Below are 16866 nucleotides of genomic sequence, written 5' to 3' on the forward strand. Positions count from 1 at the left end.
CCATATATTTTTGAAAAGTAGACACCCTAGGGTATTTCAAATGCTGGTATTTTAACACTTTCCATGCACTAATTCTTTGTCAAACTATTAGGCAGTCATTTTTTGTGTGTTATTTTTCACACACATTGTACTTTAGACATGAATTCTCAGCTCCTGTTATGTGTTACTGCCAAAGAAGACCCCAATATGTGTTCACCAACATCTCCTGAGTACAGTGATACCACCTATGCATAAGTTTCTTGGCTTGTTCGGGGGGTGTAATGCCAAATGTCCAACATGCGTTTGTGATTTTTTTTTCACATTTAACATATTTTCTTTGCCTATTGTCTTTTTGGGGGTATTTTAACATACCCCAATTTATTTGTTTCCATGAATGTGCATATTTTTGAAATGTTGACACCCCAAGGTATTGTATATGGTGTGCTTTGATGCATTTGAAGTAACTGTTTTAGCTAAAAAAATTGGAGAAAGTGTATGGTGGCATTTTTTCAATTTTCATTTTTACACACACATTGCTTTTTGACTATGATTTAGGAGAGACTGTTGTAAGTTAGTGCAAAAAAATACTTCAGGTTGTTTTCTGCTAGGCACCCTGAGTACACCTATGCCCCCCATGCATAGGTTTGCCAGGATTTTGGGAAGGTTATGTTACAATTTTATGACTTGTGATTTTAGTTATTAAGTGAGAGTATTTCTTCTGATAGGCCTATCTTTAGTTTGGGGCCTATTGTAAACCCCACTTTTATTTATTGCCATGAATGTGCATATTTTTGAAATGTTGACACCCCAAGGTATTGTATATGGTGTGCTTTGATGCATTTGAAGTAACTGTTTTAGCTAAAAAAATTGGAGAAAGTGTATGGTGGCATTTTTTCAATTTTCATTTTTACACACACATTGCTTTTTGACTATGATTTAGGAGAGACTGTTGTAAGTTAGTGCAAAAAAATACTACAGGTTGTTTTCTGCTAGGCACCCTGAGTACACCTATGTCCCCATTTTAGAAAAAAAAATATATTAGTGAAATGTAAAAATCTGGCACATTAAAAGTAAAAAAATAACAAAAAATTTAACAGTAAACATAACAAAAAAAAAATAACAGCAAATTTATTTATTTTTTAAAAATTGACCATTGTATGGTACCGCTTGAAGCAGTCCCCAATGCAGAGTCCAGGCTGTCCAGGGCAATCAGGACAGTGATATACAGTGTCCCTTCTCTGCCCCCTCTTGGTACAGACTCTGCATTTTTTTTGTGGTCTCTGCTTTGCGGCAGTAGGGGGGATTTTAAAAATAAAATGAGTAGCCCCAACTCTGCTCTCTCCCATCACCGCCCGGGGAGCAGGTGCATCATGGTACAAAATCCCCGAAATGATCTGGAGCTGAAATTGTAAAAAAGTCAGTTTCATTCCGGGGTTTGCTTTTTTGAACAACAAAAAAGCGTTGTGGGTTGCAATCTGCATTAGGTAAATTGCAACCTTTTTGTACCAGGCCCTTGTCTTCCGCATAATTAGGTAGGGCTGCAGCAGCTGATCTGCCAGATCAACCCCACCCATATGCCGGTTATAAGATTTGATGCACACTGGCTTCCTTATGATCTCAGCTCTGCCACGTACAGAGACCGCCACCGTCCTCTCTGTGTGGATGGTGGTAAGAAGGTATACATCCTTCTTGTCTCTGTACTTCAGTGCCAACAGCTCCTCTTGGCGCAGAGCAGAGGTCTCCCCCCTTCGTAGCCGGGTGCGTACAAGTTGTCCTGGGAAACCTTTGCGGTTCTTTTTAATAGTACCGCAAGCTACTGTATCAAAGCAATACAGTAGCTTGAACAAAAGGACACTTGTATAAAAATTGTCTAAGTACAAGTGATACCCTTTGTTCATTAGGGGTAATATCAGGTCCCAGACAATCTTGCCAGTGGTTCCCATATGTTCTGGGCAACCTGGAGGGTCAAGGTGGCTATCCTTTCCCTCATACACCCGGAAGGCCTGAGTATACCCAGTCTCGCTCTCACAGAGCTTATACACCTTTACCCCATACCTGGAGCGCTTGGAAGGAATATACTGCTTGAATCCCAGCCTTCCCTTATACTTCATCAGGGATTCATCAACGCATATATTCCTTCCAGGTGTATAAGCCTCTGCAAACCTGGCAGAAAAGTGGGTAATCAGGGGGCGGATTTTATACAGCCTGTCAAATTGGGGATGCTCCCTAGGGGGGCACAGGCTGTTGTCGCTGAAGTGCATGAAATGAAGAATCATTTCATATCTCTGCCTCGACATACTCTGGGAGAAAATGGGGGTAGAGCAGATGGGGCTACTGCTCCAGTAGGAGCGAACGGAGGGTTTCTTTATGATGCCCATCAGCATAGTCAATGCCCAGAATTTTTTAAATTCTGGCACATTGATGGGGGCCCATTGCTGCTTTGCCAAATATGTTTCAGGCTTTGCAGCACGGTACTGATGGGCATATAAATTAGTTTGGGCGACAATGTTCCCCAATACATCATCACCCAGAAACACCTCCAGAAACTGTTGGGGGCTAAAACCTGCCACATCTATATTTATGCCAGCATTTGCTGTGAAGGGTGGGATATCTGGCCTCTGGAGATGAGGCGTTACCCACTCTTCAGCGGCAATGGCAGCAACACGCCTCCTTCTAGCAGGGGGGCTGGCAGGGGGGCTAGCAGGGGGGCTGGCAGGGGGGCTAGCAGCCACAGATACATCACTATCAGTTGAGACTGCATCTAATGATGTATCTGAGCATATGGCAGGGTCAAAATTGGGGTCTGAGTCAGACATAGAGGCATCTGACTCTGACGCAAGGATGGCATACGCCTCCTCAACACTATATCTTTTCTGTGACATTTTTGTATCTGTCACAGAAAACCAAAATTAATTAATTAACTAAATGGCCTTTGGGTTTTTTTTAAAAAAAAGTACAGCTATGCTAATGCCAGTGATTTATAGCGATCACTGGCAAGCTAGGGGTTAAATACTCTTTAAATTAAATTAACTAAATGGCCTTTGGGTTTTTTTTAAAAAAAGTACAGCTATGCTAATGCCAGTGATTTATAGCGATCACTGGCAAGCTAGGGGTTAAATACTCTTTAAATTAAATTAACTAAATGGCCTTTGGTTTTTTTTTTAAAACAGTACAGCTATGCTAATGCCAGTGATTTATAGCGATCACTGGCAAGCTAGGGGTTAAATACTCTTTAAATCAAATTAAATTAGCTAAATGGCTCTGAAAGGAGCGTTTAGGTTTTTAAAAAATTACAACAACAAAAATTAACCCCTAAAAAAATGCACAGACAGCAAAAATGTAGAGCTATGCTAATGCCAGTGATTTATAGCGATCACTGGCAAGCTAGGGGTTAAATACTCTTTAAATTAAATTAAATTAGCTAAATGGCTCTGAAAGGAGCCTTTGGTTTTTTAAAAAATTACAACAACACAAATTAACCCCTAAAAAAATTCACAGACAGCAAAAAAGTACAGCTATGCTAATGCCAGTGATGTATAGCGATCACTGGCAAGCTAGGGGTTAAATACTATTTAAATTAAATTAAATTAGCTGAATGGCTCTGAAAGGAGCGTTTAGGTTTTTAAAAAATTACAACAACAAAAATTAACCCCTAAAAAATGCACAGACAGCAAAAAATTACAGCTATGCTAATGCCAGTGATGTATAGCGATCACTGGCAAGCTAGGGGTTAAATAGTCTTTAAATTAAATTAAATTAGCTAAATGGCTCTGAAAGGAGCCTTTGAGTTTTTAAAAAAAAATACAACAACAAAAATTAACCCCTAAAAAAATGCACAGACAGCAAAAAAAAGTGCAGCTGTGCTACTGCCAGTGATTTATAGTGATCACTGGCAAGCTAGGGGTTAATGGCTCTGAAAAGAGCCTTTGGATTTTAAATTTTTTAACAAATAAAAGAAATAAATCTCTCTCTGCTAAAATACAGGTCTCTCTCTTTCTCCAACAAAATGGCAAGTGAGGAGAGGGAGGGAGATCCACACTGATCAGAGTCAATATTTACAAATATTGACATGATCAGACAAATGGGGTATTTTATTATTATTTTTTTTTTTTCTAAGAAGGCTCAGATTGGGTGACCCTAGCTTGCCCCTATGGTGAGACAGGCTAGGGACACCCCCAGATGCCCCATGATGCACCGGGCATCGCCATTTTGGAAGCCTCATGGGGGAGGGGGGGGGGGGCGCTATATGTGGGGCTTTTTAATATTATATATTATTTTTTTTTTTAATTTTTAATTTTATTTATATACTAACTAAGTGCCTCGACCCACCGAGGCACTTAGCACACTAGCAGAGCATCGGAAGCGTGTCCGATCGCTTCCGATGCTCTGCTGCACTGCCGGGCTCCACGTGGAGCAAAACCGGAAGTGATCACTCAAGGGGGAGTGATCGCTCCGGTCCCGGCACTCCGTAACAGCACTGCAGGGATGCCCAGACATCGAGGCATCCCTGCAGTACTGTAATAGTGCCTGGAAGCGATCTTGATCGCTTCCAGCACTCACTTTAGCCGAGGACGTGCAGGGTACGTCGTCAGGCGTTAACTGCCTTTTTTTTTCAGACGTACCCTGCACGTCCTCGGTCACTAAGGGGTTAAAAGTATATGCCCTATCTGAATCATGAAAGTTTAATTTTGACTAGACTGTCCCTTTAAAGGGACAGTCAACACCAAAATTGTTATTGTTTAAAAAGATAAATAACGCCTTACTACCCATTCCCCAGCTTTAGACAACCAACATTGTTATATTAATATACTTTATAACATTTAAACCTCAAAACTTCTGCTTGTTTGTAAGTCACTACAAGCAGCCTCTTATCACATGCTTTTTTATTTGCTTTTCACAACAAGAGACTGCTAGTTCATATGGGCCATATAGATAACTTTGTGCTAACACCCGTGGGTTGTGGCAGACATTGCACTAATTGGATAAAATGCAAGTCAATAGATAATAAATATGTAACATAGCCATGCAGGGCCGGCCTTAGGGTATGGCGAGAGAGGCAGCCGTCTTGGGCCCCGTGGTCAGGGGGGCCCTGCCTCCTCGCTAGTCAAGTGTATTTGTTTAATGCATGATCTTTTTTGGGGGGGCCAGCTGCCATTTTTAAAAATAAATTGCGGCATTTTTACACATTTACAGACCAGTTACACATTCAACGATCTGATTGATTGGAGGATTATAGCATAATTCTCCAATCAATCAGCTCCTTGCATTTGCATGTTGCATGTATAATAATAAGAGGGTGGTGAGGTGACTCTCTGCTCGTGGTGAAGGGGCGGGACTCGAGAGCAGTGGGGAGAGCTGAGCGCGCCTGTGGTGTAAGCCATGTGATCAGGGGGCTGTCAAAAGAGGCTTAGATACAAGGTAATAACAGAGGTTAAAAGTATATTAATATCACTGTGTACACATACACATGGAAGCAAAAATGTTAACAGTTTTCTACAATAAATTGTATATATTATGTGGATGAAAGGGATAGCACATAAACAAAAACAGAGAAGATTTAACAGCAATGTTTAACTAAGTAACTGTGCTTTATTATGTAAAATTGGTGATTTGATACATATGGATAAAATACAAATTTAGTTGCAGAAATGTCAGCGTAGCACAGTCTACAAAGTGATTGCAGAGTAAAACACAAAATTTAAAAATAAAAAAAAAGATTTCTAAGATTGCAATAGCTGAGATCCAGGCTGCCTGTGTTCTGTATGGCCATACTAGAAGGAACAATGTTGAGATTATGTCCTTCCCTCAGGTACAGTAAAATATATATTTTGGATTATGATTAGGGTTAATCCCTCAAAATTTGACTTTTAACTAACCCTTACCATCTTCACTATATTGACTTTACCCTACATGCTAAATCACATTATATTATTTATCTATATATTTAGTGCCAATTTGTAAAGAAAGTCTAATAAGTGAAGCTACTCCAGAATTGTTATTGTTTAAAAAGATAGATAATCCCTTTTTTACCCATTCCCCAGTTTTGCATAACCAACACGGTTATATTAACATACTTTTTACCTCTGTGATTACCTTGTATCTCAGCCTGTGCAGACTGCCCCTTATTTCAGTTCTTTTGACAGACTTGTATTTTAGCCAATCAGTGCCCTCTAATAAGTAACTCCACAGCCGTGAGCACAATGTTATCTATATAGCACACACAAACTAACGCATTCTAGCTGTGAAAAACTGTAAATGCATTCAGATAGAAGGCAGCCTTCAAGGGTTTAGAAATTAGCATACGAGCCTACCTAGGTTTAGCTTTCAACTAAGAATACCAAGAGAACAAAGAAAATTTGATGATAAAAGTAAATTGGAAAGTTATTTAAAATGACCTGTCCTATCTGAACCATGAAAGTTTTATTTTGACTAGACTGTCACTTTAAATGTAGTTTCCAATAAAAAAAAAATAAACTAAAGCAGTTTAATTTGGCATAGTCATCTCTCATCTGTGTGTTTAAACCCTGCTATGACAAAATTGAACACAAAGCGCACTCTTGTGGTGCTCCAGAAAAAAATTGTAGGTGATTGGATAAGGAAATGTCCAGAAGTTAGCTATCCTTACTTGGTTTACTGGCACTTATACTTATCTGGAATGGCATGGTGTTTGTGGTATGCTTGTTGCTCAGCTTTACCTATGTGTGTACCCACTAGCAGTGTCTAAAATACATAGGTAGGGTAATTCCTGAAAAAATAAACATGTCTAATGAAATAGAGCAGCTTATTTTATTTATCAATTTTAGTAAAATGACACTTTAATGAAATACTGATTTGTTTGTACTGTAACATACAAAGTGACATTTCTAGACTTCAAATTGTAATGTTGTTTTTTTGTAATAAACATATTCTCTTTTAAATGGTATTAAAGAAGACTGACACTTCCTCATTACCTTATTAACTAAAAAGCTATTAAGCTAATAATTAACTAATAGACTACAGTCTGAACATTCTGTCTGGAACACTATTCTAGATACCAGAATGTATTGAACTTTTTTGAAGTAAAACATAATGGATGTGGTATGTGAGATTGCATAGCTGTCAGTGCTAAAAGTAAGCAATAAATTACAATTTGACTGATGCACAATAAAGTTCACAAGAATGATGCAAATAATTATAAGATAATGTTTAGACTTTCAGATAATACAGGATCCTGTTTTCCTAGAAAATGCTATAATATGGTATAAATGTGAATTATATCAAGGCTAAATGCATTTAACTGATTTCAGAAAGATCAATAAATCTGACGCCTGCAGTTAAAGGGTCATAGTACTGAAATCCTTCTATCATGAAAGTGCAACTGTTAAACATGATAAAATATTTATTTTTTCACATTTGCTTCATTCTCTTGATATCAATTGTTAAAGAGTAAATCTATGTAGGCTCATAGGAGCTCCGGAGGCTGCTCGTGTCTTTAGCATCGTTTTGCAACACTGTTTGTAGCAGTGCTATATATTGTTGCAAACACTGCCATAGTGTGCTAAAGACATGTGCAAACTCCTAGGCTAATATGAACCTATCTAAGTTTACTCATCAACAAATGAGACCAAAAGAACATAGAATATATATATATACCTTAATATATAAACACCTCCTAACAGCAATTAGGTGCAGCTGTCAGTAACAATCCAGGATAGAGACACTACATTTTCACAGCCTCTGCACTGACACTTAACTACACTCTTTTCCAATCCTAATTTGCCCACTCGCCACACACTTTTTCTTATTGTTTGCCTATGTCATCACTCACTCTCAGTTTACCCTGCCTTATATCAGACATATTTCCCTTCTCCTTACCTTCTGTGTCCATTCCCTCTCCTTTAGATTGTAAGCTTGAGAGCCTCTCTACCTTCAGGCCACTTTGTATTTAAAGTGAACTACTACTGATTGTGCTCAAGGTCAGGGCATTCCTCTCCTTTTGTATAACTCAATTACTTCACCTACAACTGTAATAACCCCAATATTGTACTTGTTTGTTTGTGTATGTAATGCATCCCTGTAATGTTTTATTATTACTTGTATAGCGCTGCGTAATCTGCTGGCGCTTTATAAATACCTGATGATAATAATAATAATAATAATAATAATAATAATATAACATCTGATTATAGATGTACATATGAGAATTGAGTAAAATTGTACATTCTAAATCATGAAAGTTTAATTTTAACTTTACTGTCCCTTTAAATTTAAACAACCAGTAACTGCATGTGCAGCTAATACCTACATATTTATTGCTCACTGGCTGATAGGGTAAACTCCCATAGAAAAATATGTTTTTTGTTTATACATTTTGAAATATTCTCTTTTAGATGTGAGAGACAAAGTTAGAGTATAATATATCTTTAATGCTAAATCACTAATCACTGTCTTTACTTTAAACTTGTATTCAAAATGGTCTGCTTAACTATTGATCCATAGTATTAGTGCTGAGACAGTTTTCTGCCTGGCTGGCAAATAAACAGTACATATTTTGTTAACAGCATTATAGACTCCTTCACTGAAATAATGATAGCTAGTGATCTTCATAGTTAAAGTACATAAGTTGTTTAACCCCAAATGAGTCTTAAACAGCAAGAAGCAGCCTTGTCTTAAATGTTCTGCAACAATGACCTATCACATAAAATAGAAAAACAACAATAAAAATCTGAGGGTGGAGAAAATGATGATTATGAAATCTAATTAGGTTTATAAAATTGTAGTACCTTATTAATGTTTTACATCAGAGATTGCCATCTTCCTAACACACAGGGGGACCACAAATGAATATTTTAGAAGTATTTAGTGGTGCATATATATTTTTGACTATTAAAAACACAAATAATAATATATTTCCTATAAATGATCAGTGGCACAGTCCCAGATTTAGGTGGCAGGTACCTTGTATCTGGTTAAAGGGAAATTATAGTGAAAAAAATATATATGTTCTAATTGTAATCTATGTAAATTTTCTGTTATTCCCTGTGGAACTCTGTGTGTTTAACCCCTGCACATAAATAAAGTCCTGTTCGGGAGTCACAAAGAACTGCAGGTCCCAAGTAGGAAATAACTAATGAGCCAATCGGCAGTTGCATGAACCCGCCAGTCACCAGCTGTGTTCTGCTTTGGAGCTGCAAAAGGTTAAACACATACAGTTCCACAGCGAGTAGGGGCAACATTACAGCATGTAATAATAATATATAATAAAAGTATGTTGGGAACCTTTTTTTATTACGCATAATAAATAATTTTGTGTAGTGTTTTGAGCTTAGTGCCCCTTTACGTGTGAACAATGTATAAATTTGTTGTTGTTGTTGTTGCAGGGTTCATTTGTAGCAGCCTTTGCATCATCAAATCTTGGAGATGTAACACCAAACACTAAAGGTCCTCACTGTATAAACACAGGAGATTCATGTGAAAACCCTACAAGCACATGTCCGATTGGAGGGGTGAGCTGAAAAACAAATTATTCATTATAAGATACTGCTGTATCCTAAGATGCTATTAATAGCAACTCAACTGCAATCTACTGATATTCCCTTAGCAATATGTCAGCCATCACACTGAAGCTTCTTAACCACTGAACAAGAATGAAAGATAGGGGGTGGCCTATACAAAATGTGTGTATATATATATATATATATATATATATATATATATATATATATATATATATGAATGTGATGAGCACTGAGTAATAATATCAAATCATAAAAATGTCCTATAAATCAATTGATAAGTGAATACAGTGCAAAATAAGTGCTTAAAAGTCCTTAATTGATCCAGGCCAAAGCACCTCTCTGTAAGGGGGTATGGTCCAACTCCCAGGATCAGCTATCTGTAGGTTAAAAACATAGACAGGGGAGCCACATAGCCTTGTATTGCCAAATGATAGATAGATGTGTAATGATATTGATAAATACACTCACATTTGGTGTTGCACCAGAGTGGAATGGTACAAATGAGGCAGACTGGAATCTCACAGTCATCCAGCAGACTGGATTGCTCTCTTCATCCTGTCACAACCACCTACGCAATATCTCCAAAATGTGTCAGTTTCTGAGTGCTGAAACTACTAAACAGCTAATCCACTCCCTAGTAATTTCTCTTCTTGACTACTGTAATAACTTTCTAACTGGCCTTCCGCGCACCCGCCTCTCCCCTTCAATCCATCCTAAATGCCTCTGCTAGACTAATCCACCTCTCCCGACACGCTGTATCTGCTACACCTCTCTGCGAGTCCTTTCACTGGCTCCCCATTCACAGCAGAATTAAATTCAAAATTCTCACCCTGACCTACAAAGCCTGTACCAACCTAGACCCCCCACCTGTCCTTACTAATCAACAAATATACTCCAGCCCGCGCTCCCTAAGATCTATCAATGACATGCTCCTTGCATCTTCTACCATCACCTCCTCCCATGCTAGACTGCAGGACTTCTCTCGTGCGGCACCGACCCTCTGAAATGCACTTCCTCGAGCTGTCAGACTTTCCCCTAACTTCTCCTCCTTTAAATGCTCCCTGAAGACTTTTTTGTTCAGGGAAGCATATCACTAAATCAATAACAAATGAATTCCACTTGCCTAATAGTTGCCCTCTTCTAACTCCACACTAACATCATTATCACCTTTGCAGTCCCCACCTCCTGTTTCTCACCCTCCTACCCATCTAGATTGTAAGTTCCCATGGGAAAAGGGCCCTCAATTCCCCCTTTATTCATTTGTTTAAATTTGTTTAATTTTGTCCGGTGTCTTATATGGTATTGTACTGTACTTTTTATCTTTGTACCCATGAACAGGGCTGCGTAATCTATTGGTGCTTTATAAATAAATAATAATAATAATAAAATTGACTCTACTAGAGTTTAGTTGTATTTGATTCCACCCACAATATAACTTTGTTTTTCGGTTTCTTAGATATCAACCTGCATGGCTAAGGGCCCTGGAGATAATATATTTGACAGCACCAGAATAATAGGAGAACAAATATTCTCCAAGGCCAAGGTATGTTCTACATATGTCATTCTGTTACTTTTATTTAGTGTTTGTATTCATAATATAATGTATTTCTACTATCATCAGGATCTCTGAGTATTTATAGCAACTCATTGGTTAGCTTGTGTGCATGTGGTTTTTTAAAAGGCAAACAAATGCACCAATCAGGATCTCTGAGTATTTATAGCAGCTGATTGGTTAGCTCTTGTGCATGTTTTTTTTTTTTTTAAAGTCAAACAAATGCACCAATCAGGATCTCTGAGTATTTATAGCATCTGATTGGTTAGCACTTGTACTTGTGTTTTTTTTAAAGGCAAACAAAGGCACCAAGGCAGACACATGAATGAGTGCAACCACAAGTTAAAAACACACTTTATATTAAGTGCATACATGGTTAACTTGCATCTAAAGTTTGCAGCAGGAATGTTTAACCTTTTCAAATGAGGAGCTATATTTTTTTTAACTTTAACCAAGCAATTTAAAGGGACAGTCTACTCCAGAATTTGTATTGTTTAAAAATATAGATAATTCCTTTTTATTATCCATTCTCCATTTTTGCATAACCAACACTGCTATATTAATACATGTTTTACCTCTGTGATTACCTTGTATCAAAGCTTCTGCAGACTGCCCCCTTATTTCAGTTCTTTTGACAGACATGCATTTTAGCCAATCAGTGCTGACTCATAGGTAAATCAACAAGAGCACAATATTATCTATATGGCACACATGAACTAACGCCCTCTAACTGTAAAAAACTGTCCAAATGCACTAAGATTAGAGGCAGCCTTCAAGGTCTTACAAATTAGCATATGAGCCTACCTAGGTTTAGCTTTCAACAAATAATACCAAGAGAACAAAGCAAAATTAAAGATAAAATAATAATAATAATAATAAAAGTTTATTTTTGCCTAGACTGTTCCTTTAATAACTGCAACAAACCAACACATTCACTTAGAACCCAAAACGTATACATTGGATCCCCATAAGCATTTTGTGTATTATAAATGGGTAAATATAAAAGAGTGGCCCTTAGGCTGAACAAGCCTGGCTGAAAAAATCCCAAATTTAAAATGGGTTTAACCGCTTGGCTTCCCAAAAGGTCTGAGACTAACACGTCGCCCTTTCTGGTAGACAAACGGTTAATTGAATAACTGAAACACTGACACAGGTTTCATGAAAAAAAATGTTCATTTAGTATAACATCTTCACAAGTCCAGATTGAAGATAAGACCATTTAAAAAGCAGCAGGGAGTAGTATTAGAAGCCCAAAGTGAAAATTTCTGGATATGAGTTTAGTTCCATTATGAATTTTATGTGTATATTTATATGATAGTAGAGCACTAAAACAGTTGAACTCAATTACTGTTCTTTAAATTATTAATAAATAAATAATGGAAAGAAAGTAATTAAAGTTCACATACAAGAGAGAAGAACACTATAAAAATCTGTACATATATAATAATGACCTAAATCATATACTCAGCTGGGCGCTGGTAGTGACAGAACTACTAAACCAAGCAGCAGTCTACTCCCTCATTGGTATTACTGAGGGGAAATTTTTTATCAAGCTGCGCCTGCATGTTGCATCTTCTTAAAGCTTGTAGTACAGGCTTGCATGAGTAGGGCTGCAGCCACCATTTTAATAAGCAGTTCCTGCTTCTTCTCCACGCTTGTCCAGGGTGATTGACAGGCCCTGCTCTTGTGCGACTGTCTGAGAGCAGGGGGTAGAATTGCACAAGACAGCTCTTGTGTGATCTTTAACGGCATCAAGTGATGCTGAATCATAAGTGGTGATTGCGGACGGACAGGTTCTCTATTAGACTCCTTGTCCAACCGCAATTTGATAATTTTCCATGTGAATTTTGTGAGTTGTAGAATCCCTGAAAATAGCAGAAATTTCATAATTCTTTTGAAACCTGACAGAGTCTGTCTTTTACTAGGTGTTTTGTTTGGTTCTCAATGTTAAAAAGAAAAAAAGAAGTTTACAAATATGTATAATGCACAGTATACCCATAATGCCCCAGCTCAAATAGATAAATAATTCAATTACAAGTTTTGCTATTATTTTGGAAGTGGAAAAGTTAATTTTAAACATAAAAATTGCTATTTTCCTTTAACACTGTATGATGCAACCACTTGTATTGTAAGGGATATTCATGCTGAATGGCCATTGTGTTAGTGATTTGCATTTGTTTAATGTGAAACTATAAGTTTTCTGGTAACTTCACAGTGGGAAGTCTGTAACTTGCACACAATCAAAAAAACGTAACTTGTAATACGAGCTAGTGCCCCCTGGCAACGCCACTTTGGTTTAGGCAACCTGTTAGTGAATCTACCCTACAAACACACTGATTTTGGGGTAGATTCACTAACAGCCTCCCCAACCACTGCACTCCAAGTCATTTCAACTTCACGAAACATTAACTAAAGTTCACACACCTCTGCATTCTTTAGTAAATAAGTAGTGTTAATTAATAAAGGAGGCCGGAGAAGCTAAACATGGAATTAGTGAATCTAATGACACATTCACACACTTACATTGTAAAAATTGTAAACTGTCACCAAAGTAAATAAAGTTTTTCTGTAACTTAAACTCCTAGGCCAAAATCTTTGTCGCACATCCAACAGACATAACAAACAGTAATTGTTTGGAAGATTTGTCATGTTTTTGGATAAAAATAAAACAGGAAACAAATTAAAATAGATACACTTCAAGGTCCTAGGGTAGAAGAGGATGCAATCAGCACAGCAGATTATTTTCTACTACTTATACAGCGTGAGAAAGGAAGGAGACTTTTTAGGTTGTGAGCAGAATCTGAGCAAATTTGTTTTTTACAATCTTACCACTAGAATAATGTAATAAAGATCACATAAAATTTAAGGGACATAGTACTTAAATTGAAGTTCTACTGTATATATGAAAAATCTGCAGTCAAACATGTTACAATATTTTTGTGCATGAAAAATGTTAGATAAATGCTGTTTAAATGTAACTAGATGAAAGTGCATGAACAACTGAGTCCTGGGACTCTGCTGACCATTGGCTGATAAAGACAACTCCCAACAATGCTCTTTAAAAAGCATATATGTAAACATTCTTGCACAGACAAAATGATAAATCCATTTAAACACATTTTAAAGTAGAATGATGTTATTTCAGCTATAAAATTGGTGAAAGCTCTTCTATGCATCCTCTAAAATATGAGTCATATTATATTTAATATGTTCATTTTAATGCTGTTATTTTTTACTTATTTTTTTAAACATAGGAATTATACAACTCGGCTTCCAAGGAAATAGAAGGAGAACTTAATTCAGCTCACCAGTGGGTGGACATGAGTAATGTCACTGTGCAGATTAATGAAACACACACCGTAAGTACCAATATAAAGACTCGTTTCTTTGATGCCCCACACCCCATAGATTTTCAAAATAGCAAAATAGTCTATGTTTGAGTAGAGAGGAAAGAGAATGCCTTTATGCTTTCAATAAAAAATAATGTACATTTTCATTGTAGTTTTTTGTTAATTTTCCTGGTGTCATGCGAGCTAAAGTAGCACAGATGAAGATGACTATGCACTACCACAAATTCTATGGGCCTTAGTACACTGCGCCAATGCTATGGGCCTTTTTGATGAACAGTCAACGTTTTTGTGTATTAATAGCAGTATCTATTTTGTATTATTAAATATAATACGGCATAATATAACTAGCAAGTTAATCACATCTCTAAAACATTTAAGCAAGATTACAAGTGGATCGCTAATTTACCGCGCTCCACTTGTAATCTAGCCCTTTGTCTGGAAGCAGTAAGGGCAAAGTTTGTAATTTGTTGAGGGGACAACAAAATGTAACTTCAACTGAAGGGTCAACACCCTTGCACCGGCCCTGGTTGTTTTTATACCAGGTATAGAACTAATAGTTTTTTAACACCAAGCCCCATAGAACTCTGTGGAGAGAAGGAGTTAGCGCGATAGCATTATCCGAAATCCTGAAGTTAACGTGCCTTTTCCTTGTGTGCTAAATTTTTACTTTCAACTTGTAATATGCGCACAAATCCAGCTGCGCTAATATGTTAACTAGAGCGCAGTTAGCGCTCAAGCAAAAAAAAAAAAAAAATGTATATATTTGTATTTGCTTGCAATATTTTTCATCCCAACTTAACATATTATGTTATATGAACTAAATAATCTTTTTGTTACTTACAATCACAGACAGAACGATCATTTTTGAGAGTTACTATTAAATTATTTTGCATGTTTGAAGGTATTTGACTGGAAAGGGCTCAAAAGTGTGTGTAAATATATATATATATATATATATATATATATATATATATATATATATATATATATATATGTGTGTGTGTGTGTATATGTTTTTATGTGTATATATGTATGCATGTGTGCTCAAACATATTTACATATATAAACACATAAATACACATATATACACACACATACACGTATTTAAACACAAATATTGGAGCCCTTCCCAGTAAAACACTCTTGCCATATACCATATCCCTTTAACCATTTTAATAACTTTTTATTAATATTTAAATTATATTTTTAATTAAAATGTGTATATCTGAGTGTAATACTTTTTTTTAATATGTTTTTGATGTGTTTTGTGACAAAAAGGTTTTAAACCTTACACTTTACAACCTGTAACTTTCAACTTGTAATACCAGTGCTATTTCTCTTGTAAATAGGATTACTTGTAATATCAAGTTGCATGCAAATGTTAGTATGTTCCATCAATATCGCTTATGGAGACCCAAGCTATAATTAGCACGTAACTTGTAGTGTGGGACAATATCGGCAAGCAATATATTCAAGAAAATACCCAGATTTTAATTATTTCTTTGTGAACTTTCCATATAATTCTTACAACTATTATGAAACATATATATATATATATATATATATATATATATATATATATATATATATATATATATATATATAAATAAGCAATTATAGGTGGTACAGCACTCTCAGTAGTTAGATATACACAATTCTGTACAGTTCAGAAAGAAAGGCACCGGGTTTTGAAATACAAAAGATAACTTCTTTATTAAGGTTAAGAAGTTATCTTTTGTATTTCAAGACCCGTTGAGTGCCTTTCTTTCTGGACTATATATATATATATATATATTTTTTTTTTTTGAATGTTTTAGAAATGAAAAAAGCAAACACAAAAACAAACAAAAAAACTTGTTACTTGTACCTAAACGAGAATATTGCAAGTTTGCAACTCACTTTTATTTATCCCTTTAAGGCAAAGACCTGTAAGCCAGCACTTGGTCATAGTTTTGCTGCTGGTACTATTGATGGAGTTGGAATTCTTAATTTTACACAAGGTAAGGCATATAGTAAACTTTGGTACAATATACAACAAGTAAAATATATACACAATAAAATATAAGATCAGTATAAACAGAATTGCTTTGAGCGAACTTTACTCCTTAAAGTAAATGTAAAGTTTGTGGAATGAGTGCCCGGTTTTTAATAATCCTATTAAAAACAGGGGCACTTTCATTCATCAAACTTTAAATTTCACTGCTTTTGTTAAAATACTTACCTTTTCTTTCTGCAAGCCGCTCCAGCGCTTCTCCAGCCCGTCGCAAGCCTCTTTGTACGTCAGGAATGATGATTCCGGCATCCTCCAATCACGGCTTCCCCCCCCGGGGAATCTTTGCCAAAAGCAATGCCGTGATTGGTGGAAGGCCGGAATCGTCATTTCTGATGTCGGCAGAGGCTTGCGACGGGCGGAGGAAGCGCTGGAGCGGCTTGCAGAAAGAAAAGGTAAGTATTTTAAAAAAAGCAGTGAAACAAAGTTTGATGAATG

General features: G+C 36.5%; 1 protein-coding gene across 1 annotated transcript in view; it reads left to right on the forward strand.

The window, feature by feature from the left end:
* The window catches only part of ASAH2 (N-acylsphingosine amidohydrolase 2), a 123056-nt gene that overhangs the window by 51487 nt on the left and 54703 nt on the right, over positions 1-16866 (forward strand). Inside the window, exons 8-11 of the mRNA XM_053692903.1 lie at positions 9339-9464; positions 10933-11019; positions 14283-14387; positions 16297-16378. Coding sequence (XP_053548878.1) covers positions 9339-9464; positions 10933-11019; positions 14283-14387; positions 16297-16378 — 400 coding nt within the window. The remainder of the gene's footprint in view (positions 1-9338; positions 9465-10932; positions 11020-14282; positions 14388-16296; positions 16379-16866) is intronic.

Source organism: Bombina bombina, chromosome 9, assembly GCF_027579735.1.
Source record: "Bombina bombina isolate aBomBom1 chromosome 9, aBomBom1.pri, whole genome shotgun sequence".
NCBI lineage: Eukaryota > Metazoa > Chordata > Amphibia > Anura > Bombinatoridae > Bombina > Bombina bombina.